This window comes from Falco punctatus (genome assembly GCF_963210335.1).
Source record: "Falco punctatus genome assembly, chromosome: 4".
Lineage (NCBI taxonomy): Eukaryota > Metazoa > Chordata > Aves > Falconiformes > Falconidae > Falco > Falco punctatus.
In genome coordinates this window covers 44,792,359-44,816,963 of record NC_137583.1, presented here as the reverse complement: position 1 = coordinate 44,816,963, position 24,605 = coordinate 44,792,359, and the positions used below count along the sequence as shown (strand labels likewise).

The 24,605-nt window shown below is 65.5% G+C and overlaps 3 protein-coding genes across 13 annotated transcripts; 2 read left to right on the top strand and 1 right to left on the bottom strand.

The window, feature by feature from the left end:
- The first annotated feature begins 595 nt into the window (after positions 1-595).
- On the top strand, positions 596-3,310 carry PLVAP (plasmalemma vesicle associated protein). 2 transcript variants are annotated; one of them, XM_080385255.1, is made up of 6 exons: positions 596-999; positions 1,392-1,479; positions 1,695-2,284; positions 2,609-2,732; positions 2,838-2,916; positions 3,006-3,310. In XM_080385255.1, the coding sequence occupies exons 1-6, from the start codon at positions 622-624 to the stop codon at positions 3,007-3,009; spliced, it is 1,263 nt and encodes a 420-aa protein (XP_080241381.1). In that variant the 5' UTR covers positions 596-621; the 3' UTR covers positions 3,010-3,310. The 2 variants fall into 2 exon arrangements, with proteins under 2 accessions (XP_080241381.1, XP_080241380.1); XM_080385254.1 differs by having other exon boundaries at positions 3,003-3,310.
- An 83-nt stretch (positions 3,311-3,393) lies between these two features.
- GTPBP3 (GTP binding protein 3, mitochondrial) lies at positions 3,394-7,759 on the bottom strand. Its single transcript, XM_080385251.1, has 9 exons — positions 7,644-7,759; positions 6,954-7,189; positions 6,237-6,323; positions 5,924-6,126; positions 5,751-5,823; positions 5,520-5,663; positions 5,209-5,374; positions 4,821-5,099; positions 3,394-4,745 (listed from the first exon to the last, which is right to left on the bottom strand). The coding sequence occupies exons 1-9, from the start codon at positions 7,679-7,681 to the stop codon at positions 4,514-4,516; spliced, it is 1,458 nt and encodes a 485-aa protein (XP_080241377.1). The 5' UTR covers positions 7,682-7,759; the 3' UTR covers positions 3,394-4,513.
- A 2,006-nt stretch (positions 7,760-9,765) lies between these two features.
- ANO8 (anoctamin 8) lies at positions 9,766-24,191 on the top strand. 10 transcript variants are annotated; one of them, XM_080385217.1, is made up of 19 exons: positions 10,542-11,156; positions 13,473-13,519; positions 13,857-13,967; positions 14,306-14,438; positions 14,514-14,652; positions 15,161-15,257; positions 15,717-15,833; positions 15,912-16,039; positions 16,280-16,441; positions 16,625-16,777; positions 16,871-16,997; positions 17,101-17,156; positions 17,239-17,313; positions 17,545-17,688; positions 18,011-18,682; positions 18,776-18,967; positions 19,045-19,176; positions 19,500-19,610; positions 19,729-24,191. In XM_080385217.1, exons 1-19 carry the CDS (start codon positions 10,612-10,614, stop codon positions 20,404-20,406), a joined length of 3,819 nt encoding a protein of 1,272 aa, XP_080241343.1. In that variant the 5' UTR covers positions 10,542-10,611; the 3' UTR covers positions 20,407-24,191. The 10 variants fall into 10 exon arrangements, with proteins under 10 accessions (XP_080241352.1, XP_080241347.1, XP_080241345.1 ...); XM_080385226.1 differs by lacking the exons at positions 10,542-11,156; positions 13,473-13,519 and adding an exon at positions 9,766-9,976 and having other exon boundaries at positions 16,259-16,441; XM_080385219.1 differs by lacking the exon at positions 17,545-17,688 and having other exon boundaries at positions 10,539-11,156; positions 16,259-16,441.
- Positions 24,192-24,605: the final 414 nt, after the last annotated feature.

Here is a 24,605-nt window from a genome sequence, read left to right as displayed (position 1 = left end):
ACAGGTGGCTTCATCCCACAACCCCACATGCCCCAGCCCACCCCACAGCTGCATCCTTCCCCTGCCCACAAGCTGCCTGCAAGGTGCAGGAGAGCAGATGTGGAGCATCACTCCCTTCGTGCCACCGACCTGGCAAGCAGCTGGGTCCAGCGGTGACTCACACGCCACTGTCTCACCACGAGGATGTGACACCAGGACCAACCCGGGGTGCCTAGTGCAGGCGGTGGGATCCCCCTCTATCACCCACCAGCGAGCACCAGCAGCCGCAGACCACCCTGCTGCCCCTGCGGACTCATTCCCCGGGCATCCCTGGTACCCGCCATGCCCGGGTCTATTTCAGGGTGAGAGCTGGTCCCAGGGGACCACCAGTCTGGGGTGGGGGACTGAGGTCCCAGACTTCGCCCCCGTCTGTTAGCAACCAGGAACAATAGTCCTCCTGCAAACAGAAGCTGGGTCGCGATAACGTGGCCTGTCCAAGGCATCCGGAGAGGCAGGAAGGAACCCAGCAGAAGGAAATATTAGATAGAGCAATATAAACACGGCGGCGAGAGCGAGCTCCGCCCCGGCACGGCGCCCTTGAAAGGGACCGCCGTGGGGTGGGGTGCACAGAGCATCAGCGGGATGGAGAAGAGCAGCTACCCCATGGCCAAGTTTGGTGTGGAGGCCAAGGAAGCAATGCCCAAGCGAGATTGCGGGTTTTATGTGAAGTACATCTTCCTCTTCACCTCTCTCATTCAGTTCCTCATCATCCTGGGGCTGGTGCTGTTCATGGTGTACGGCAACGCGCAGGGGGGCACCGACACGCACCTCCGGCTGCTGGAGCAGCAGCTGCAGGATCGCTACAACAAGATCATCACCCTCAGCGGGAGGAACCTGAACCTGACGCGCACCCTCAACGCCACCCTCAAGGAGAAGCAAGGGCTGCAGGTCCTCACCCAGAAGGTGCAACGGGACCTGGATAAGTGCAATAGCACCCAGGCACCCAACTCCATCAATACGGTGAGACACCCCCTCCCCAGGGAGGGACGGCAAAGCCCCCTGGGTACTGGGGGCAGAGATGCACCCAGGGGTGCTGTGAGGTCCCAGCTTCTTGCAGCCCCCTTCAGCTCTGCGAGCATCAGCAGGTGCAGACAAGAGGGCAGGGGGTGGCAGAGCCCACTGGTGATGCCAATGTGTCCCCCCCCCAGCCCCAGGCAGGTCTCAGCCCTGGCATCCAGACAGCAGCTGTTGGCCAAAGGGGTTCCAGTCTCGCAGCCCTCCTCCTCATCCGCTGCCCCCACCAGCCCCCAGTGCTCTCACCAGCACCTGGGAGGGAGCACAGTGATGCTGGGGGGGGGTCTTTACAGGACACTCTGAACCTACTCCTCTTCCTCCCTCCATCTCAACTGCAGGAGATAATGAAGATGATCATCTTCCTCCAGAAAACAAAGCTGGATGAGTGTCAAATGAACCGTAGCCGCATCGACGCCAACTGTAGCGGTAAGAGACCCACACACACCTGTCCCCCCACCCTGGGCACTCCCCCTCCCAGCCCCCTGGAGACCCCCAGCACCTCTCTGGCACCCACCACAGCCAGCATGGGGGGGTCTGCCCTCTCCCTGGGCTAGGCAGGGTTATTACCCTGAGATGTGGGGTGGGAGTCATGAGGGAGGGAAAACCACGTACCCTAATTCTGTGCCCCCGCAACCCTGCAGCCGAGAGGGTGCTGCTGCAACACCAGTTGGACCAGAAAACCCTGGCCAAGAAGGAGGTGGAGGAAAAATGCCGCCAAGTGGATGCCATGCTGACCAAAGCCACCCAGGAGCAGGAGAACTGCCAGTGGGAACTGCTGACCACCAAGGCCATCTACAAGCCCACCAAAAGCAACCTGGAGCTGCTGAAGCGGGAATGCAGTTCCTTGAAGTCTGACATGAACTACATCTTCCAGCGCATCAAGGACATGGTCAGCCCGTACAGCTGCAGCGCCGTCCACGAGCAGATCAGCCGGCTGACGCAGCGAACAGAGGAGCTTTTCCTCCGGCAGCAGGAATGGGAGACCAACTACATGGAGAAAAGCTTCTGTGACATGAATCTGGTCCAGTGTCACACCAACTGCTCCAAAGAGAAGCAGGAGTTGGACAAGCAGCTGCAGAAAGTTGAGGCACAGCTCAAGGGTGGCCAAGAGGAGAAGAAGAAGCTGCTGGCGGAGAAGGAGCAGCTCCGCAAGGAGCTGGAGGAGAAAAGCAGAGCCGCTGCGCAGGCTGTGTACTTCAAGGAGCAGCTGAATATCTGCATGGGCTCGAAGGTGAGGGAGCTGCTGGGGTGCAGGGACATCCCCCAGCACCCTCCGCAGCTGCACCGGTAGCACACAGGGCTGGACACATACATCCTTCTGCACATGCAATTTTGCATGCGCATCTTTCCTCTGCACATGTGCTTCTGCAAACGCCCTTTTGCATACACATTTTCTTTTGCACATGCACTTTTGCAGGTGCATCTTTCTTTTGCAAACACAATCCTGCACAGCTGCGGGTGCACCCCGGGCAGGCACAAGCCGCTGCAGCACCCTCAGACCCCCCTTCACCCAGAGGTGCCAGCACTGACTGCCACCACCCGCTCTCCTCCACAGATAGACACCTTCTTCGACATCACAGGCTCACGGGTGCTGGGGAGCAGCGGGCGACTGGGACCCTTCACCAGCACGGGCTCCTACATGGATGCTCTGAGGAACCAGCGCATCTTTGGGAACATGGGTGAGTTCTGGGTAGGGGGCTCACTGTGGGATGCCCCCCCCATCATGTTGGGGGTCACCATCCCCACCGCTACCCGGCTCAGATTCTATTGCTCCATCCCACCAGGCAAAATCAACATGGAGGAGATCCAGCGGATGGCACAGAAGATCACGGAGCAGTTCGCGTCCGCCCTGAAGGACCCCAGGTGAGGGATTCCACTGGGAAAGGGGGGCATAGGGGGCTGGGAGTGAGCAGTGCTGGGGTGAGGGCCTGATCCTGCCCTCTCTGCAGTAGCTAACAGCTGAGCAGTGCACGGAAAATGGCAGCGAAGGGCTCAAGAACAAGCCCGGGAGGTGCTTCCCATGGCACGGATGGCAAACCCTGACTGGGAGTGAGCAGCCAGCACCACCACTGTCCTCCCCCTGCCCCGGGTGGGGGGCTGCCAGCACCGCGGGAGCCAGGACCGCCCTCCCACCCCCCTCCCCGAGTCCCCGCACTCATCCCCTCCCGCATGCTCACCTCCCCTATGCATGTACCTATACACTTGGAGACGGGGCGGTTGGCAGCTGTAAATACATCCAGCTCTGAGCACCAACACAGCTCGCTGCACGTGTGTCTGGATGCCTATGGGGGGGGGGGGGGTGTGTGTGCAGAGGCCACGGCCGGGATGGGGAGCAGGAACATCCCATCCTGGCTTCACATGCCCCTTTGGGGCGGGAAGCGCACAAGGCTGAGCGAGCAGGAAGCCCAGAGCCGCCGAGCCTTGGCAGCCCCATCCTGCCATCGAGCCCCCTCGGCACACCGGGGCGTGGGGCCAGAGTGTGGTGATTAATCACCAGCTGCCACTGGCTGATACACCGTGCTTCCCACTCCTTCCTGTCCCTAAGGCCTTTCCTGCCTGCCGGGCTGCCTGCACGCCATCCCCTCCCCGGGAGGGGGATGCAGTGCTCCCAGCGTGCCCCCATCCCCAGCCAGCACCCCCAGATCCCATTTGGGTCCCGCAAGCCACATCCCTCCTGGGATACAGGGAGCCACATGCTCCCACCACTCTCTGCTGCTAGAGGAGGGGGACATCACTGGGTCCCCCCATCCCTGCCCAGCCCTTGGAAGAGCACGGTGGCAGGGTGGGATCGGGGTGACAAAGGGGCTCCCCGCTGTCCTAGCTGCCCCTGCACAGCCTGGCTGGGGGACCAGGGGGATCTGCTCCGTGCCAGAGGATTTCCTGGAGCTTCACTATAAAGAATCTTGGACCACCAGGCACATCTGCAGCCTGGGAGCCCCAGCTGGGGCAGGGGGGAGAGCAAAGTCCCTGGGAAACCCCCATCTTCGGTGCTGAGTGCAAGTGCTGGGGGGATCCCACAGCTCCCCAAGCTGGGGACCCTAGGGGGTCCCAAGTACCCAGCACTGCACCTCTACGGCTGTGGGTGCAAGGATAAGCCCCGCCAGCACGCTGAGCCCCGCATCCCCCACTCCACGGTGTGGAGGGGGATGCCCCAGGGGGAGGTCAGGGTGACTTTTCCCTTCCAGTCGCTCCAGCTCCTTGTTTGTCCTCCTGGCCAGGAAACAGGGCCGCTCCCAGTGTTTTTTTCCATGTCTGGGGCTCAGGTCACGATCCCTCCAGCCAGGAAAACACTACAGCCCAGCACAGGGACACCAAGCCCCATGGCACTGGGGACCAGGGAAGGGGAACGACACCAGAGCTGCCAAAGGCACCACGGTTTAATACCAGCATGGAGCCAAGAGCTCCCCTGCCCACGGTCCTCAACACTGGCGGTCGGGGGGACCCCCCCCTGCTGCCCCCCTCACTTGCCAACACAAAAGTCCCTGAAGATGATGTCGAGGACGTCCTCGGCACCCACGTGGCCGGTGATGCGACCCAGATGCCGCCGCGCCAACCGCAGCTGCTCGGCCGCCAGCCCCAGGTCCCACCGGCGCTCCCGGCCATACCGCACCAGCGCCGCCACGCAGTCACCCAGGTGGAGGCTGTGCCGGCTCTGCGTCAGGCTGGGCGAGCCTGCCAGGGGGTCCCCGCACCTGGGGGGGCAAGAAACCAGCCTGCAGCACCCCCCCGGCCAGGACAGGGTGGCCGGCGTTCCCCCCTATACTCACAGCTGTGCCAGCTGCCGTGCCAGCAGCTCCAGGAGGTGATCGAGCCCCTCGCCCGTCTTGCAGGAGAAGAGGATGGTGGGGGGCAAGGTGTCCCCCCGGGTACAGGCGTCGTGCAGGGCCCCCTGGCCCCCCCGTAGCAGGTCAGCCTTGTTGAGCACCAGGATGCAGGGGGTGGAGGTGGGGGGCAACAGGGACCCCAGGGCAGCCCCCAAGGCGGCCGGCTCGGTGGGCACCGCCGTAGCATCCAGCACAGCCAGCACCAGGTCTGCTTGCTGCAGCCTGGGGAAGGGGGCAACAGCATAGGGCAAGGGGCTACATCTGCCACCTCCCAGCCATCCCAGCCCCTGCAGCAGGGGGTACCCCCAGACTGGCCACCCCCCAGGCTCACCGGTCCCGTGCACGGCTGACCCCTTCCTGCTCGACAGGGTCGGTGGCATCACGGAGCCCGGCCGTGTCGCTCAGCACCAGTGGGTAACCACCGACGTTCAGGGCCACCTCCACCACGTCCCGCGTCGTCCCTGCCACCGGCGACACGATGGCTGCTGGACGCTGGCCTGCGGTGTGTGTGACATGACAGGGCTCAGGGGACAGTGCCAGGGACCCCCTGCCCTCTGGGCATTGGGGACGGACGGTGGGCTGCTGTCCTCAGGGAGGGGGAGCCTCGTCCAGGCTGCCAGCAGCCCCCCGTGCCCCGCTCACACAGCAGGTTGAGCAGGCTGCTCTTGCCCACGTTGGGGGGGCCGGCAATGACAGTGTGGACCCCCCCGCGGAGCAGCTCCCCACGCCGCCCGTCCTGCAGGTGGGCACCGATCTCCTGCTCCAGCGCCCGCACGGTGGCATCCACTGTGGGGACAGAACAGGGGGACATGGTGGGGAGGGACAGCAGGGACGGGGTGTCTTAGGACCTCCCTCCACCCCATCAGCCCTCACCTTGGGACAAGACCTCTTCCTCCACATTGTCATCCTCGCTGAAGTCAATGTAGGCTTCAAGGTGGGCGAGAGCCTGGAGTGGGGTGGGGGGGTCAGGAAGAACAGCCCAGCATCATGTCCCCAAGCCACCAGGCACCAGCAGAGGACTCCAGGCGGCCGACTGCCATCCGTACCTGGGTGAGGGTCTCGCTCCAGCGCTGGTAGAGCTGGCCCAGCTCACCCTCCATCTGCCGCAGCGCCTGCCGCCGCTGCGCCTCTGTCTCCGCCCGGATCAGGTCCCCCAGCCCCTCGACCGCCGTCAGGTCCAGCTTCCCACGGCGGAAGGCTCGGCGCGTGAACTCCCCCGGCTCGGCGGGACGCAGCCCAGGCAAGCGCCCTGCCAGCCCCACGGTGAGCCCCCATCCCCAAGCAGGGGGCACCCTCCAGCAGCACCCTGAGGGGCAGGACCAGAGGGGAGGGGAGGAGGAGGGAGGGGGGGAGCCTCACCCAGTGCCCGCAGCACCCCGCTCACCACCGCCGGCCCCCCGTGCACGTGCAGCTCGGCACAGTCCTCCCCGGTGAAGCTGTGGGGACCTGCAGAGCCGGGACACTGCTTGGATGGGTGCTGGCTGAGCCCACCACTGGAAGCTCACCCCCAGCCGCATCTGGCACACCCCGTCCCTTCCCCTCCTGTGGCAGCATGTGTGCTTCGACCCCCCAGGGATTTTGGGGGACTCAGAAGAGACCCACACACACTAGCAGCTGTACTGCAGCTATACAGGAGCGGTGGTGCAAAGGGACCAGAGTTGAATCAGGAGCATCCCCATGGGCATCCGTGCTGTGCCCACTACACGGTGCCAGGGAAGCCAAGAGGGGCTCAGCCCTGCCTGTGCCGGGCACCAAGACCCCCGCTGGGCACTGAGACCCCCACCAGGCACCGAAACCCACCACCATGCACCAGGATCCCCACCACCATCCACCAAGACCCACCACCAAGGATCCCCACCACCACTCACGAGGATGCCCTACCAGGACACCCAGCACAAGGCACCAAGACACCCAGCACCGGGCACCAGGATCCCCGGCACCACATGCACCGGGAAACACCGGGAAACCCCCAAGCACCGCCCACCGGGACACCCCCCCCATCACCGGGACCCTCCCCAGCACCACGCGCACTGGGACCTCCCTGCACCGCCCACCGGGACGCCCCCCGACCCCCACCTGGGAACCAGACGACGAGGCCGCGGTCAAGGGTCTCGGCGGTGGCGGGGTCGCGGATGCGGCGCAGGGCCAGCAGGCGGGGCGGGGGTGGCTCCCGCCGCCCGGTGAGGCAGCGCAGGGCCCCGCAGCTGCCCGGGCCGCTGGTGCGGATCACGGCCACCGCGCACCGGCCCTGCCCCGACGACACGGCGAAGATGGTGTCCCCCCCCACCGCGGAGCAGAGGCGCCGCGCCCACCTGCAATGGGGGGCATGGAGCAGGGGTCCCTATCCGCACCCCATGGAGGGGGGGTGTCCCTATCCGCACCATCCCCCCCCCGCCATGGGGCTGAGAGGCTGCTAATAGCATCTCTGCCCTGCTCCGGCAGTAGCACTGCTTAAGACATGAGGACAGATTTTCTAAGCCCCCCCCCGTTCACCCCCCAGGACGCCTCCCCGTGCACCCCACAGACACACATCCCACGGGGGTGCAGCCCCCTCCCTGTGCCTTCCCCCAAGAGCAAGGGGTGCAGCTCTTCTTTCTCCATTCCCCCCCCCGCAAGGTTGCACCCATCCCCCTGCAACCTGCCAAGCAGGCAGAGTGCAGGGGTGCCCCCCTCTCCCGCCGCCCCATCCTGAAGGTGCAGCCTCCGCCGTGCTCACCCCTGTGCGCACCCCGTCCGCAGGGTGCCCCCACCCCGGGGTGCCCTCACCTGCGCCCCGCGGCGCCCAGCGCCCTGCGCAGCGCCATGAGCCCCCGGCGCACGCCGCCCACACCCCGCGGCGGCCTCAGCGCAGCGCCTAGCCCCGCCCACCTGCTCCCGCTGATTGGCCATCGCTCAGAGAGGGGCGGGCTTCACCCCTGCGGCCCCGTTTCTGATTGGTCAACGTGCCAGCAATGACGCCGCACCGCCTGCAGCTGACGCCGCACCGCCTGCAGCTGGGCAGTCGATCGCTTCCGCCCGGCGAGGGGCTGCCCGGCCCCGCGGGGGTCCCTGCCCGCCCCCTCCCCCCCCTTAGGCTCCCTGCCTGCCCGCGCCGGCCGGACAGGGCTGCCAGGCTGTAGCCCCCCGGCCCGGACCCTCCCAGGCGCTGCACGCCCCTCGCCCCCCGGGTGCTGCCCCCGCAGGGTGCTGGGTTGCAGTAACCCCCACACACACCCCGGGGGTCCCCAGGGTATTGCGGGGCCGCCCTGCGAGTGCGGGGCCCGGCGGGAGCCGGATACCCACGACCCCCGGCTGCACCCTAAAAATGCCCCTCCCACCCCCCCGCCCCAGTGCCGTAGGACCCTGAGCTGTTGGGGGTCCCGTGTCCGGAGGAGGGGTGCAGCACCTGCGTGTGTCCCCCAGCAGAGCCCACCCTTACCCAGTTCCTTTCCCACCGTCCCCTCTGCACCCGACGCTGTCCCCGCCCCTCGGGGGTAGGGGTCCCCTTGCCCTCTTGCCCCCACTCTGACACGGGCTCTCCAGCAGCACTTGAGCTTTTCGAGGACCCCTGCCCCCCTGGCGGGGGCCCTGCACTGAGCACCCCACACCCCACGGTGGCTGACCCCCAGCTCCTCACCCAATGAAACCGGAGCCGCTTTTCCTCCAGAGAACCCCCACCACATCCCGGGGGTATCACCCCCATCATGGTGCCTGGGGCTTACCCCTGGGCTGCGGGGTGGGGGGTCCCACCAGCCACCCCCCTGCTACGTGCACCTGGGGAGGGCCCGCAGCCGCCTGCGGCCCTGCCGCTCAGTGAACCATAGAAATTTTCCCCAAGCACCGCCAGGCTTCCTTCCCCCCATCCCTCATCCCACTCCCCACTCCCCGTTGTCCCCCCTCGCCCAGGCCTGGGGGACCTTATCCCTGTCCCCCTCCCCTCCTGCTCAGGGCTCATGGACTGGGGGTGGGGGGGTGGAGGCAGGCCAGCCGGTACACAGGGCTTGGGGTACCAGCAGCCAGGACCAAGGGGTCCCCCCCTGCTCTGGGGGTCTTCACCACCCCCCCACGACAGTCCCCAAAATTTCGACTCAGTTGTTGGCGGTTTGGTGGTGGCTGGTGCCTGGGGAGGGCTGTGGGCGCTGCAGTGGGGGGACGACGACGACAGGGACGGGGATGGGGCGGGGGGGGGCGGGGCACGACAGCCATGTAGACAAAGGCGCTGGAGCAGGGAGGAGCCAACAGCAGCATGGCTGGGATGCTGGCAGGGATACAGGCAGGGATGTAGGCAGGGATGTTGGAATCCCCAGGATGCAGGGCAGGGATGCAGGGCAGGGATGCTGGAATCCCCAGGATGCTGGACACTCACTGCCACCTCCTCTACTGAATCCCTGTGGACACCCCCAAAGCCCCCAAGACCCCCATGCTCTGTGGGCACAGGACAAGGTCCAGGAGCTCAGAGTGGCCACAGAGCATCACCAGGGATGTGATCTCTGGGGCTAGTGGGGGTGTCTCCTGGGGGGCTCTGGGGTCCTCGGGTGCATGCTGCCCTGCACACACCTGCAAGGCCCCGGCGCAGACCCTGGGTGACCAGTGCAGCCCGGACCTTCTCCCCACCCTGGGGTGCAGCTCTGTGGGCCCCCCCTTTCCCCCCAGCTCTGAGCAGCTCAGCCTTCTCCAGCCCTCCAAGCAGCTGGCCCTGGCCCATGGGGGTCCCAGGAGGATCTAGGGGGGATTTGGGCTCTGCCAGACCCCCTGGGCGGGGGTAGCGGGGGAGCACCCCATGCCCAGCCAAGGCAGGGACAGTGGCCAGGCCTGTCCTGGGAGATGTGCCAGCCTGTCGTCCCCCCCCCTCCAACTGGGGACAGCTCCTTGTGGCACCCTTCGTCAGTGCTGGCACCCAGCCCCTGCCCCAAAATAGCCGTGGGCCTGTGTGGTGTGGGGAGGGGGGGGCAAGCGGGACCTGGCACAGGGGTGCCCCCCACTCCAATGCCCACACTGCCGAGGGGGCTCACAGGGGGCCCTGGCCAGGCTGTGCTGGGCCCCAGGACCCATGGGGCTGGAGGGGCCCCCCCACCCCGAGGAGGGCTGTGAAGCCGGTAGCAGAGGAGGGCTCCCAAAAGGTCAGGGCGGCAGCGTGCAGCCCCGGTCGGGTTACCGGTGTCCCCCCCTGCCCAGGCACTCCGGGGAACAGCCTGACCTGCAGGGCTGGGCGCCATGCCGGGGCCGGGGGGGGGGATGGGGGGGGCACGGGGGCAGGGGGGATGGGGGGCACCCTGGGGGCAGGCAGGGTAGGAGGGGGTTGGGGATGCAGGGGCAGCCCGGGGTGGGGGATGCTGAAACATGGGGCAACCCCGGGGAGGTGTGGGGGGAGCAGGCAGGGTACAGGGGGTTTGGAGATTCAGGGGACAGCCCCAGGGGTGGGGGCGCTGCGGACGTGGGACAATCCCGAGTGGGGGGTGCTGGGGACATCGGGCGGGGGGCTGGTGGGGACACTGCAACCGGGGTGGGATGCTGGGGACACGCAGCCGGGGAGGGGGGACGCTGGGGACACGCAGGCAGGGGAATGCTGGCTGAGGACATGCAGCTGGGGTGTTGATGGGGTCACGCAGCAGGGGGGGATGCTGGGGACATGCAGGCGGTGGGGGGGTGTTGGGGACACGCAGGCGGTGGGGGGGAGATGCTGGGGGCATACAGGCGAGGGGGAGGGGGATGCTGGGGACTTGGGGCAGCGCCGAGGAGGGGTGGGCATAGTGGGATGCTGGGGACACGCAGTCGCGGGGGGGATACTGGGGACACGCAGCTGGGGTTTTGCTGGGGACAGGTGCTGTGGGGGACACGCAGCGGGGTGACTGCTGGGACACGCAGCCGGGGAGGGGGATGCTGGGGATACGCAGCTGGGGTGTTGCGGGGGTCACGCAGCGGGGGCAATACGCTCCGCGCCCCCCCGCGGGGGGCTGAGCCCCCGCCCCGCTCCCCCAGGACCACCCCACGGGGCGCGGCCGGACACGCGTGGCCGGTGCGGCGGGCGCTGGGCGGCGGCGGCCCCGCCAGACAATTAAAGGGGCCGGGAGCGCGGCGCCCCGCTCCGCCGCCTTTGTCCCTCCTCCCGCCCGGCGGCGGCGGCGGCGGCTCGGGCGGCAGCGGCGGCAGCGGCCCCATGCACCGGCCCCCGCCGCCCAGCCGCCGCCGAGCCCCGCGCCATGCCCGAGCCGCCGCTGGCAGCGCAGGACGGCGACCGGCCCCGGCGGGCCGCGGCCGGGGAGGAGCGCACGGAACCGGCGGCCCCCGCCGGCGTCCTGGGTAAGGTGGCACCGGGCGGCGAGGCGGGGGGGCGGCTGCGGGCCGGGGGGGCAGCTCCCTGCGGCTCGATGCGGATGTCGGCGGGGCCCGGCCGGGATGCGGCTCCCCGGGGATGGGGGGGGAGGGGGCTCTGAGCACCCTCCGTGCTCCCTCCGGGACAGCTCCGTGCCCCCCCCCGGCGTTCCATCCCTGGAGGGGGACTGGGGGGTGCTGTGGTTCTCCGGGGACCAGGGATGTGCGTGTCCCTCCCCACCCCACCACTGGTCCGTGACCCCCCGGAATGGGGTCCACGCACAGGTCTGTGTCCCCAGAGTCGAACCAGTGCCCCCCCCCAGCACCGGGTCCATGCACCCCCCGTGTCACCTCGGGACCGTGTAGCTCCCCCAGGAAGGTCCATTTGCCCCCCTGAGACAGGCCCATGCCCACCCCCGACCAGCTCTGTGCCCCCCAGGACAGAGATTGGCAGCAGGTGCAGTACAGGGGGTTTGAGTCGGGGTCCCCAGGCTGGGGGTTGGGGTCTCCCCCCCCTCCATGTGGCCCCGGGGGGCAGGTGACATCCCCACGGCCGGGCTGGGGTCCACCGGGCCAGGCGGTGCTGGCAGGGCCCACTGCCCGCGTGCCACTGAGCGGGACTCCCGCCCGCGGGTGGGTGACCCACTTTGTGCCCCCCCGGGACACGGCCGCCCGTGGCAGGCGGCATCGCCGCCCCCCCAGATGCCTCCTTCCGCGGGCTCCGCTCGGCAGCGGGGCAGTGCCGTGCCCGTCCCCGCACGCTGCAGCTCCCGTGACCTTATCCTGGTGAGCCAAGGTGAGCGGCACGGCCCGGCGTGACGGGGGAGCAGGGGGCCGTGGGGCATGAGGGGGGGCACAGGTCTGGGGGTGGGCTGGGATTCTGCGGGGCTCCATCCCCGCGCCCTGCCGGCGGACCCCTCGTGCCAGCTTGGTGCTGGCACCGGGGGCTGAGGGGGCTGGGGGCCGCTCTCGCTGGCAGTGGGGCCAGAAGGACCCCGCAGCTGCAGCGGGGCAAAGGCAGGGTTTGCCCCCCCCATGCCCAGCCAGGGTGGGGGGCAGAGCAGCACTGGGGACCCCCCTGCAGCTTGGCCACCTCTTTTCCCATGACCTTGGGCAGGGAAGGACCCTCCAGCACCCAGAGCCGAGGCCTTGGGGTGGGCGCCTTAGGGTGGACACCCACCCCGGCATCACTGTGCTTTGCACGCTGGTGCACACGCGTGTGCGGGCGCTGCTGGCTGCCTCCGCCGCTGCCCGGCCGAGCCCCCACGGTGCCCCCACTGTGCCACCTGCGCTGCCGGCCGGGTTACACCACTCCCGGCGTGGTGTAAATAATTCAGGATGGGTGAGCTCACCCTGCCGGCATCGGCGAGCTGCCCGGCGAGCGCGGCGGAGCCACCGCCACCAGCACCGTGCCCCTGCCCCAGCACCCTGGCAGCCTGGGCCTGCGGTGCGAGCTGTGTCGTGGGGTGCAGGATCGGGCCCGCTCCGGGGGTGGCTGGCTGGCAGCCTGGCGCTGTCCCTGGCCTTCGCCCACGGTGCCAGGACAGGGTGGCCTTTCAGAGCTGGGCGCTGTGGCCCTTTCCTGGCGGCGTCTCAGGCGATGAGTTTGTTGGGTCTCAGCCCAGGTGGTGGGACCCTGCTGTGCTGCCCCCAGCCCAGGGGGTTCTGGGGGGACTAGACCTGGGGTGCATTCCCTGGGATGAGCTCCCGGAGCAGGTTTGGCGTTTCCTGTTTTTTGGGGCCAGCCGGTCCTGGGGTGAGCGGCGTTTCCGGAACCCAGGGACCTTCCCAGCCCTGGGGCAGCTGGAGAGGCCGTGACATCCCCGGGCATCATGACATCCCCCCCCCCCCCCCCCCCGGCATCGGTCAGCCCAGACAGTCCTGGCTCTGCCACCCTGGCTCGGGAGGGGAAACTGAGGCAGGGAGGTAGCTGGGCACACTGCCAGCGTGGGGCTGGATGACACGAGGTGCTGTGGCAGGCACCCACTCCAGCACCACCGAGGAGCCTCATCCTGTCGTCCCTGCCAGCTCCAGGCAGCGTTTTGGGATGCACCTGGTCCCTGTCAGCCCCAGGAGGTGCGATGGGGACGCTGGGCACGGGGACAGCCTGTCCCCACGGTGCACCTCGCAGCAGACAGGGGCCATGTCCCTGTGCTGGCCCCCGCCGGGGGGTGACAAGGGGACCCTGGGGACTGTCCCCATCCCACCTCTCATCACGGCGACGCGGGGCCTCCCTGGGTTTCCATGGAGACCGGCTGCTTTTTCACTCTCCCCATTTTTCCTGCGGTTTCCCATCTCCCGGAGCCGCGGCCCTGCAAGATCCTGGCCCTGCGGTGGGGCTGTGGGCAGAGGTGAGCAGCTGGGGGGTTGCAGGGGGGCACCCCGGGGCTCCCCGCGGCAGCCGGCACCTCAGGGGTGGCAGGACACATCACCAGCTCCTCCCCGGCAGCTGTCGGGGCCTTTTTGGGCACCCTGAGCTGCTGGAGGAGAAACCTGAGCCAGGGCCAGCGTCACCCTCACCACGAGGGAGTGGGGCCGTGACCTGGCAGTGGCCACCGCTGGGGACATGCCCGGGTACCCGCACCCATCCCATGTGCTGGCAGCTGAGTCGGTGCTTGGGGGTCTGGTTCCCAGGGCTGTGGGTGGGGGCGGTCCCGTGGCTGCTCACCCCCTGCCTCCCTCTGGCAGATAAGCTCTTCGGGAAGCGGCTGCTCCAAGCTGGGCGCTACATCATGTCCCACAAGGCCTGGATGAAGACGGTACCCACAGAGAACTGCGACGTGCTCATGACCTTCCCGGGTAGGGAGATGCCCGGGGGCAGGGGCTGATGGTGCCGGTGTGGAACGGCCGGATGGTGGCACAGAGCTGCAGTGGGGATGGAGGATGTGGGGAGGGATTGGGGACATGGGGAGGGATTGGGGACATGGGGAAGGATGAGGGATGTGAAAAGGGGTGGGGGACATAGGAAGGGAAGGAATGGGGGATGTAGGGAGGAATGGGGGATTCGGGGAGGTATAGGGGATGTGGGGAGGGATGAGGGATGGGGGACGTGGGGAGGGACAGGGGACATGGGAACGGGTGAGCACCAGGATGGGCTGCGCTGGGGGACGTGGACCATGCTGACCATCACCGTCCAGACACCACTGACGATCACACGCTGCTCTGGCTCCTGAACCACATCCGCCTCGGCATCCCCGAGCTCATCGTCCAGGTCCGGCACCACAAGCACACCCATGTCTACGCCTTCTTTGTCACCGCCACCTATGAGAGGTAGGGTCCCAGCCACATCCTCAGTCCCCACTGTGTCCCCCGCCATGTCCCCAGCTGCGTCACCTCTCCCTGCAGTTTGCTGCGTGGGGCTGACGAGATCGGGCTGCGAAAGCCAGTGAAAGCTGAGTTTGGCGGAGGCATGCGGAGCTTCTCCTGCGAGGAGGATTACATCTATGAGAACATCGAGAACGAGCTTTACTTCTTCACCTCTCAGGTGGGATGCAGAGGGACGTGAGGCAGGGATGTGGGGATGCAGGGATGCAGGGATGTGCAGATGCAGGGATGTGGGGATGCAGGGCAGAGATGTGAGGACATGGGGCAGGGATGTGGGCATACAGGGATGTGGGGATGCAGGGATGTGCGGGTGTGGGAATGCGGGGATGCAGGGATGTGGGGATGTAGGCATACAGGGCAGGGATGCAGGGACATGGGGCAGGGATGTGCAGGTGCAGGGATGTAGGGATGCAGGGATGTAGGGATGCAGGGATGTAGGGATACAGGGACATGGGGCAGAAAAGACAGGTCCTGTCCCCCTCCCCAGGTGAAGAAGGGGATCAGGGAGCCCCAGCCCCACTGCAGACTGATCCAGCCATGGCCCACGCCGCGTACAAGGCGGGTGTGGGGAGGGGACAGGGGCTGGGGCTGCGGGTGTGGCAGGAGAGGGGCCGGGAGCTGGGCAGTGGGACCATTGCCTGGGGCTCAACCCCACTGCGGTGCTGCAGGAACGGCAAAACATCATCAGGTACTGGCTGGAGAACCTGCGTGCCAAGCAGGGCGAGTCGCTGCACAACATCCACTTCCTCGAGGGGCAGCCCATCAGTGAGTACGGCACGGCACACCGCGGGACAGCACACTGCGGCACAGCATGGCACACCGCGGCATCACACAGCACACCACGGCACGGCACACCACGGCACAGCACACCGTGGGACAGCACGGCACACCGCAGCACGGCACAGCACTGCCACCCCACTGCCTCTCACCCCCTGCCCGAGCTGTGCCATGGTAGCCCCGGAGGACACAAGCCCAGCAAAGGTCCCCTGTCACCACGTGTCCCCATCCCCGGGGCTGTGCGCCGGACAGGGTGGTGGGTGGGCAGTGGCTGTGCTGTGGCTGGGCACAGAGGCCCGGTGTGCCACGGTCACCCCAAAACCATCCCCCCTGTTGTGCTTGCCCAAAGCTGTCTGCGTCAGGGTCATCCGGGGACACACGTGGGGGGCCGGGGCGGGCTGCTGGTGTCCCCCCAGCCCATCCCTCAGCCCGTGTCCCGCGGTGCAGTCCCAGAGCTGGCAGCCCGCGGCGTCATCCAGCAGGTCTTCCCGCTGCACGAGCAGAGGATCCTCAAGCGGCTCATGAAGTCCTGGGTGCAGGCAGTCTGCGAGGCTCAGCCACTCGGTAAGGTATCGAGGGGGTGGCATGGGGGGGGAGGTCTGGAGGTCCCAGCCCTGCTCACACCCTGCTTGGCCCCTCCAGATGAGATCTGTGACTACTTCGGGGTGAAAATCGCCATGTACTTTGCCTGGCTGGGCTTTTACACCTCGGCCATGGTGTACCCCGCTGTCTTTGGCTCCATCCTCTACACCTTCACTGAGAGTGACCAGGTGAGGAGGGTCAGGAAACGGGGTACATCCCTGTGTGGGGGTTGTGGAGGGGTTTCCATCCCTCCTTGCTCTGGGCTTTCCCTATGATGCTTTAATGCTGCAATGGCTGCTGAGCTGGGAGGCTCCTGAGCCCACAGTGGTGGGGCTGGGGCAGCACCATGTGGCTTCCGAGGGCTTTGGGGGGGTGTTGGGGACAGGAGGGGACCGACCCCGGTGCAGTTGGTGCCACCTGTCCCACAGACCAGCCAGGACATCTGCTGTGTGGTCTTTGCCATCTTCAACGTCATCTGGGCCACCCTCTTCCTCGAGGAGTGGAAGCGCCGTGGGGCCGAGTTCGCCTACAAGTGGGGGACACTGGACACCCCGGCCGAGTCCATCGAGGAGCCCCGGCCCCAGTTCAGGGTGAGCCCTGGGGAGGGGCAGTTCCCATGCCTGGGGGGTGTCCCTGGGGCTGGGGGCTGGCTGAGCCCCGCTGACCCTGACAAGCCACCCAAGGGGGTCTGTGCTGGGTCCCCCCAGAACTGGGGTCACAGAGGGGCTCCCCACCGCAAGGAGGGTCACACACTGCTGTACCCCCCCCATTAGGGCATTAAGAGAATCAGCCCCGTGACCAGCGCAGAGGAGTTTTACTACCCACCATGGAAGCGCCTGCTCTTCCAGTGCCTAGTCAGCCTCCCCATCTGCCTCACCTGCCTCTCCTTCGTCTTCCTCCTCATGCTGGGCTGCTTCCAGCTCCAGGTGGGTCCTCACCCTGCCCACTCTGGGCTGCCAGCCCCCTCTGTGCTGACCCTGACCCTGCCCCTGCCCCTGCCCCCCTCCTCACCCCTGCAGGAGTTTGTGCTGAGCATCCAGGAGCTGCCCCGGATCATCCGTTTCCTCCCCAAAATCATCCTGGCTGTCATCGTCACTGCCTGCGACGAGGTTTACAAGAAGATTGCGTACTGGCTGAACGACATGGGTGCGTGGGGGCAGCACCCGGGGGTGCTTCTGGCAGGGTTGGGTGCTGGGTGCTGGGACCCCTCCCTGAGCCCCACGCTGACACCCCTTCCTCTGCTTTGCAGAGAACTACCGCCTGCAGAGTGCCTACGAGAAACACCTCATCATCAAAATCGTCCTGGTGAGGGGGACTGGGGGAGGGGCAGAGGGACCGGGGGGGGGTCCCGGCAGCTGCCCTGTGCTCACCCCCCCCTCCCCCCCAGTTTCAGTTTGTAAATTCATACCTGAGTCTTTTCTACATCGGTTTCTACCTCAAAGACATGGAGCGGCTGAAGGAGGTAAGGGCCATGCCCGGGGGCGGCGGGGCCAGCCTGAGCCCCCCTGGCGTCACCTGGACGGACAGACGGATGTCCTCGAGCCACCCCTGCCACCACCACCCCCGCGCCCTCCCGGGGGGCCGGTGTCCCCACATGTCCCTGTGCTCCTGGCCGGAGGCTGCGCCAGGTCCCCAGCTCCTGCTCCTGCTCACGGTCTCTCTCTGTCTGTCTGTTCTTCTGTCCCTTCCACAGCTCCTGCTCATCTTCTCTCTCTCCCAAAGCCTCGTGCGTCAGCTCAGAGAGGCTCTCCTTCCCTTCATCCTCCTCCACCTCCACCTCTCTCTCATCTTCTTTAAGGGCCTCCTGGGCTTTTGCTGGAGACTGGGAGTATCCAAAGTAGGAGCGGGGAGGGACCCCCCACCTCGGGACCCCCACTGCCCCCGGGAGGGACACAGGTGTCCCCAGCTCTGCTCTGGCTGGCAGTGGCACGCATGACCCCAGCACCGCTGAGGTCCCATCCCATCCATTGTCACCGACGGGGCGGGGGGTCACAGGAGCGGGGGGACAGGGCTTGGGTGTCCCACTCCGCCAGCATGGCCTCGGGGAGGAGCAGGGACCCCACAGGGGCAGGTGATGGGGGTGCAGGGACACATGCGCCCCGCCCTGGGTGCTGTCCTCCCTCCCCAGGTGACAGCGTGTGCCCCATGTCCCCGTGCAGATGCTGGCCACGCTGCTCATCACCCGCCAGTTCCTGCAGAACGTCAGGGAGGTGTCACAGCCCCACCTGTACCGCCGGCTGCGCCGGGGGGACCTCAGCCTCCGCAGCCTCCGCCAGCTCGCCCACACCGTCCTCTGCCTGCTCACCCCCCGCCGCCGCCCCCCAGCCCCCCCTGAGGGGTCTCGGGGGGAGAAGAAGTGTCTGAACGGGGGCTGTGGGGTGCCGGAGGAAGAGGAGGAGGAGGAAGAGCGGCGTGAGTCGGACTCGGAGGAGGAGAGCGCCCTGGATTGCGGGTTGAAGCTGAAGAAGGTGAGCTTCATCGAGAAGGCAGAGCGGCGCGGTGGGGAGCCCGGCGGCCCCGAGGATGAGAGCTTCCTGGAGGAGGGCAGCCCCACCATGGTGGAGAAGGGCATGGACCCTGCGTCTGTCTTCGAGCTCTGTGAGGATGAGGATGAGGCCGAAGGTCCCCCTGGCAGCCCGGTCAAGGCGGCAGAGCCGGCAGTGGTCCCACGGGCTGGCCGGAGGAGGCGGGGGGCTGAGAGTCGGGAGGAGGAGGAGGGAGAGGAGGAAGGGCGGAAGCGCAACCGGGCGTCGTGGATCGACCCACCAGAGGAAGACTACTCCACGCAGCTGACACAGGCAGAGGTGGAGAGCTGCATGAAGAAGTACGAGGTGAGTGGTCCGGGAAGGCACAGGGACAGTGGGGTGCAGTGTACCCCCACAGCCCCATTGCAGCGCGCTCTTCCTCCACCTCCTCCTTGCCAGGACACCTTCCAGGACTACCAGGAGATGTTCATCCAGTTTGGCTACGTGGTGCTCTTCTCCTCTGCCTTCCCCCTGGCTGCCATGTGCGCCCTAGTGAACAACATCATTGAGATCCGGAGCGACGCCTTCAAGCTGTGCACGGGGCTCCAGCGGCCCTTCGGCCAGCGCGTCGAGAGCATCGGGCAGTGGCAGGTGGGCTGGGGGTGGCAGGGGGCCCCGGGGGGGCCCAGCTGGCCAGGGTCTCATCCCTGGCACCATGACTCTTGCAGAAGGTGATGGAGGCCATGGGCGTCCTGGCTATTGTAGTCAACTGCTACCTGATCGCCCAGTGCGGGCAGCTCCAGCGCCTCTTCCCCTGGCTCAGCCCCGAGGGAGCCATCATCTCCGTGGTGGTGCTGGAGGTACGGTGCACCTGCCGCCCGCTCCGTGGCTGGCTGTTCCACTAGGGTCTCCCTGCGCGTGACAAGGTGTCATCTTGGCTCAGCCAGCCGAGGATTCCCGCAGACCCTCCCCTCCAGGGATGGGGGTCTCAGCCCTAAACCCTCCGCTGTAACCCCAGGCAGCTCCTTGCAGGCGGTGGGTGCTGCCGAGCAATGCGACGGGCCAGGGTCCCCCAGGCTGTTATTGCAGGGTCTCTCTGGTCCCCTATCCCTGGTGGGGTGCATTTTGGGACAGGTAGCGGCCGGGGTGGGGATGCTCAGCCGGACCCATGTGCCCCCTCCAGCATTTCGCCTTGTTCCTGAAGTACATCATCCAAGTGGCCATCCCCGACATCCCTGCCTGGGTAGCTGAGGAGATGGCCAAGCTGGAGTACCAGCGCCGCGAGGCCTTCAAGGTAGGCGATGCCAGGATGGGACCTACTTTGGGGCCGAGCACACAGTTGGGACCCCCTGTCCCCAGGGCCGGTGGGCTCCCCAAGGTGTCCCTGGGGCTGACAGGCTCCCCGTTGACAGAAGCACGAGCGGCAGGCACAGCACCACTTCCAGCAGCAGCAGCGGCGCAAGCGGGAGGAGGAGGAGCGGCAGCGGCACGCTGAGTACCAGGCTCGCAAGGAACGCGAGTCCAGCCGCGACGATGCCAAGCCCGAGGCTGCTGGGCAGGACCCGGCCCACGAGAAGAGCCAGAGCAAGGGGAAGGGCTCCGGGGGCAGCTCGCATGGCTCCGACAAGCCCAAGCGACCCAGCTCCCTCCTGGCCACCAACAACGTGATGAAGCTGAAGCAGATCATCCCTTTGCAGGGCAAGTTCCTCTCCGGGGGGGCCGGGGCCAGCAGCACAGCCACTGCCAGGTCCCCCCAGTCACCCACTGGCAGCGAGAACAAGCTCCCCGGCTTCCTCAGCTTCAAGTTCCTGAAATCCCCTGAGACTAAGCGGGACGCAGGGACCGAGAAGGTCCAGTCGCCCACCAAGCCATTCAATCCCGGCAAGCTCTTCAATTTTGGCAAGTCTGAAGGGGCTGGGGGCAACGGTGCTGTGGCCACTGCCTCCCCCCAGCCCCGGCCCGGCCCCTCGGCAGACACGGGTGAGCGGCTGGTCCCCAGCAAGTCCCATCTCAACGGGGTGCCGGAGGAGGGGAGCCGAGAGGAGCCAGATAGCCGGGCAGAGGACGAGAGCGGGAGCTATAAACTCTAACCGGACCTCCCGGGGCTGCCCGTGCCCTCCTCCAGGCAGCCATAGACATCGTCCCCCCCTCGCCACTCCTCGCTGTCCCCTGCTGCAGGGAACGCAGGGCTGGTGCCAGCGCTGGCCCCTCGCTCTGCACCATCCCCCTCTGCCGCGTCCCCTTGCATCCCTCCAGCCCCTCTGCTGGGATCTGCTGCCACCCCAGCTCCAGCGGGGGTCCGGCCGCATCCTGCGCCAAGGACCTGAGCGAAGCGCCATCGGTGCGAGCAGCAGCAGGGTCTGGCCGCAGCTTTGGATGGAGCATCCCAAGAGGTTTCCCTCCTGCGGCTCTTCCCATGCTCACCGGTGGGAGATGCCCCGGTCTGGTTCTGTGCCATGAGCCTGGGGTCCCGGCCGCCAGCATCACCCAGAGGAGTCAGCAAAGGGAGGTGCCATGGTCCGGCCCAAGGAGACACAGGGGAGCGTGGTGCTGCCATATCCCCCAGGACCAGCCCGCCAGACTCAGCACCACGTCTCCCATCGCGGAGCGATGCAACCACGGTGCTCGTGGGAGCAGCGGCGAGAGGAGCTCCACTCACCCGTGCCTACAGTCCCCGCCGCGCAGCCACCGCCCGGTGTCCCGCCAGCACTGGCGCCTTGCCCTGCTCCGTCCTGCTCCTGGCAGCCTCCGCGTGGATTCCTTCCCAGCACCGGGACGTTTTCCTGCCCGAAGCCCGGATGGCCGGGAGGGAGGGGGGTGAGCAGCAAGCGCCAGCCACCTGGATTCCCATGCATGGGCAGCATTTCTTGCACTAAAACCGAAACAAAACCCAACGCGAGCGACTCTCTCCCCTTCTTCATCCGACGGCTTGAGGCAGCAGAGGCGAGAGCTGGCACCAGTGCCACGGTCGGCAGAGCCTGGCCAGGTGTGGGCAGCGGCCCCAGCGACTGCAACGCGAGCTGGGATGGTCCCTTCCCCTCTCCACTTTCTTATTTTGTGGAATTATTTTGCAATAAGGCACTCACACGTGGAGGTCATGCCGAAGCCCAGGAGAAGGAGCAGGGCTGGGGGGGGGGGGGGCGGGGGGAGACGTGACCTCTCCACAAGGGAGGGGTGGGGGGTGGGAGCAGCTTCTGCCAGGGCAAAAAGGGTTTGCCATCGCTGGGTCTAGTCGTGCTTTAACAGCCGCTGTCCTTGCTCCGACTGCGTGGGGAGGAGGCTGCTCCTCGCTTTTCAGCGGCTCTGCTCGGTGCTGCTTTGCTTTAGGGGGCAGGATGGGGTGGTGGCACCCCAACGCGGTGCCCACAGCTGACATGGCTGGGGACATCCAGCCCTGCCAGCTCCCTCCTGCTCCTGACCACCAGCTCTGCTCTCTGCCCACCAGCCACCAACCATTTCCAAAGCAAACGGGGGGGGGGGGGGGGGGGGGGGGGGCAGGGGGCTGCCGGGAGCCGGGGGGACGCCTGGGCGGCCACCCCATCACTGTGCCTGGTTCAGGCCTAGGCAGTCACACAGGGTCTGTCACCCCTCTCTCCCCAAGGCCTGGGCTGTAGGAAACATCAGGTTGTTTTTCTGCCCCCCACCATCTCTTTCTACACGTCATGTCATTTTTTTGGGGTCTTTGAATCAAGCCATTTTATACAGCAATAAGGGCAGGAGGCGGTGAAGGCTTTACCTGCTGCTCCGCTCACCTGCGCTGCAGCATGGAAGCCCAAGTGCCGCCGATGGTCCAGCACAGGCAGGGAGATGCTCTCTGGGGCCAAGGGCACCATCCCCATCCTCACCAGGGTGGGCTCCCAGTGGGGGCGAGATCCCCACGTTAGCTGGGGACAGCCCTGTGCTTTGCTGTCCCCAGGGCCAGGGCTGGCTCCCCACAGACAGCCCCGGAGGTCGGGCAGAGCCCCCTCCCTGGGGCATACGGGGCTCCTGGTCCCCTCCTCACCCTCCCATGCCAGCCCTGCCCTCTCCTGAGTGCAAGGAGCCAAGGATGTGGGAGAGGTTTCTGGGGCAAGGCCAGGGAAAAGGGAGCATTGGGAAACTGGGGCACATGGGTCCCCAGAAACCCAGTGAGCCCAGCACCACCGCAGCCATGCCCCAGGGCGGGAGCAGTGGCGCGTTGTGCGATAGCAGGAGAAAAGACCCCAGCCTGTCTGGGGGGTACTAGGTGACCCCAAACACCCATCCCTGCCTCGGCTTGGCACCCTGCTGCCTGGTCCTTGGGGCTCTGTGGAGCCCAAAGCTTGCCCCACGCCAGCCTGCCCGCACCCCGAGATGGGGCAGGACTGCAGGCGACGCACGCAGCGCTCTCCCTTTCTCCATCTCATTTAATTTCTCTGCTTGGGTTTGGCTGGTCGGGGCCAGCTCTGATGCGCTATTCCTGAACACACGCTGGTCTTAAAGGGAGTTTCTTTTGGCCCATTTCCCTCCTGAGAGTAACAGTCCTGGTACCATCCGTTCCTGCCCCACTGCTGGAGGGGAGGGCAGGGTCCCACTGCTGCCAGGACCCTGCAAGTCCAGGGCATTTTTAAACATTTCTCTATACAAAGTATTTCTACAAACAGCCGCCTGTCTGGTATCTCACTCTTCTGGGCAGTTACTGTACGAAGGAGGGAAGAGTTAAGTTGGTTTGGTTGGTTTTTTGGTTGTGGGGTTTTTTTCCTTTCTGTGTTTTATTTTTTTGGAAATTAAAAGAAATTAAGGGGGTTATTTATTTCTTTTTAATTTATTTTGTCATATTTTTGTAAAACCTGCAGAAATGCAATAAAAATATATTTCAACAAGCCTGAGGCGTGGGCTAAATTAATTGCCTGCAGCAGCCTGCCCAGCACATCTGCTCAGGGGACAAGGCTCAGGTCTCCTGTCCCTGGGGGAAGGTGGAAGGGGACGTGAGAGGACTGTGAAGGGCGACAGCATCCCTAACGCAGGGCAAAGCTCCAAGACAGCAACACAAGGACAAGCCCCACCGGCGGGGTTCGACACAAAGCACCCTCCATCAACCCCACCTCGCGTGCACGGTCAGGCAGAGTAAGAATGAAGAAAGTTATAGTCCTCTAAATTCTGCAAATTTATTATACACAGTATCAAACATGGAATAGTTTAAAAATAAATGCAAAAAAATCCAATGGCCATGACATTCAACTAACAGTGTATTTACAGTCACTCCACAAGGGCAGCCCTTCTGCCAACATGCAGCTTTCAAGAAAAAAACCACCTCCTCCCAGCCCCACAAGACAATATTTTTTTTTTTGCAAAAGAGGAAAATTCAAGTTGCAAAGACAGGTTGGAAATAACACAGACTCAAAAGCTCGACGCTGCATTGCAAAAGCCAGCCTGGGATTGCATGTGCTGAACAGACCAGAGGAGTTAAAAGCAGCTGCGGACAACAGAAGGCTCCAAGCCACGCTCAGACACCCAGCAGCGATGTGCAACCGGACAAGGATGGGGCGGTTTTCAGTAAAAATACCCAATAAAGCTCATTAATGGCACACTGTGTGCTGATTAATAAGAAATGAATGCGTTTGGAAATCAGCACAACTGTAGCACGGACAAGGCAGTGACTCAGCTCTGACCATCCATTCAGATCTCATGCTATTTCTTACAGTAAGTGATTAGTCATCCCATATCCCTGCATCCCAGAGAGCCATCAGTAAGGAACAAACCCGCTCTCCACCAGCTCACTCCGCTGCCTCGACGCTCCTCAGCCCCTCACCTCTTATCAATCACACACATCTGCTGCTTATCAAAGCAGGGGAGAGTATTTGACCTGTTAAGACCTTCCAGTATCATGTGTCTCAAAAAAAAAAAAAAAATAAAAGCACTGGGTGTGTTTAACAGCAGCATCCCAGGGACTGCAGCACTGCAATTCACTGAAGAGCAAACAGGGAAGAATCATCCTGGGGATGTTCATGGAGCTGGGAGCAACGAGGCAAAGTGAAACATTACTGCTAGTCACTAGCCAAGTAAAGTTTGCTTCGGTCATCAAGGCGAGGAAATTAAAAGCAGAGATAGAGCATAAAGAGCACAAATTACCACCCTCATTGCGCACAAGGTGGCTGTAAGGCAGCTTCGCTTCCCTGCGGGGCTGGCAAGCTGAGGAGCGGGGCCATGTCTCGCCTCTGAACGCTGCCGAGGAGCTGGTTGGGGAGAGCAGGTGACAAACTGTGGAAAACCTCGTCTGCCACCACGGTCCACAGGCATGCCCACTCGCCCTGTGTCACCCGAATGATTC

What these genes read in the sequence shown, in the direction of transcription:
- ANO8 (XM_080385217.1), top strand. Translation starts at nt 10,612, where the DNA reads ATGCTGGGGACACGCAGTCGCGGGGGGGATACTGGGGACACGCAGCTG. An exon ending in TCATCATCAAAATCGTCCTG is followed by an intron (nt 17,157 to 17,238) that starts GTGAGGGGGACT and finishes CCTCCCCCCCAG; the next exon opens with TTTCAGTTTGTAAATTCATA. An exon ending in AGCGCCGCGAGGCCTTCAAG is followed by an intron (nt 19,611 to 19,728) that starts GTAGGCGATGCC and finishes CCCCGTTGACAG; the next exon opens with AAGCACGAGCGGCAGGCACA.
- PLVAP (XM_080385254.1), top strand. Translation starts at nt 622, where the DNA reads ATGGAGAAGAGCAGCTACCCCATGGCCAAGTTTGGTGTGGAGGCCAAG. An exon ending in CACCCAACTCCATCAATACG is followed by an intron (nt 1,000 to 1,391) that starts GTGAGACACCCC and finishes TCTCAACTGCAG; the next exon opens with GAGATAATGAAGATGATCAT. An exon ending in CATCGACGCCAACTGTAGCG is followed by an intron (nt 1,480 to 1,694) that starts GTAAGAGACCCA and finishes GCAACCCTGCAG; the next exon opens with CCGAGAGGGTGCTGCTGCAA.
- GTPBP3 (XM_080385251.1), bottom strand. Translation starts at nt 7,681, where the DNA reads ATGGCGCTGCGCAGGGCGCTGGGCGCCGCGGGGCGCAG. An exon ending in GGAAGAGGTCTTGTCCCAAG is followed by an intron (nt 5,664 to 5,750) that starts GTGAGGGCTGAT and finishes CTGTCCCCACAG; the next exon opens with TGGATGCCACCGTGCGGGCG. An exon ending in GTCAGCCGTGCACGGGACCG is followed by an intron (nt 5,100 to 5,208) that starts GTGAGCCTGGGG and finishes CCCCTTCCCCAG; the next exon opens with GCTGCAGCAAGCAGACCTGG.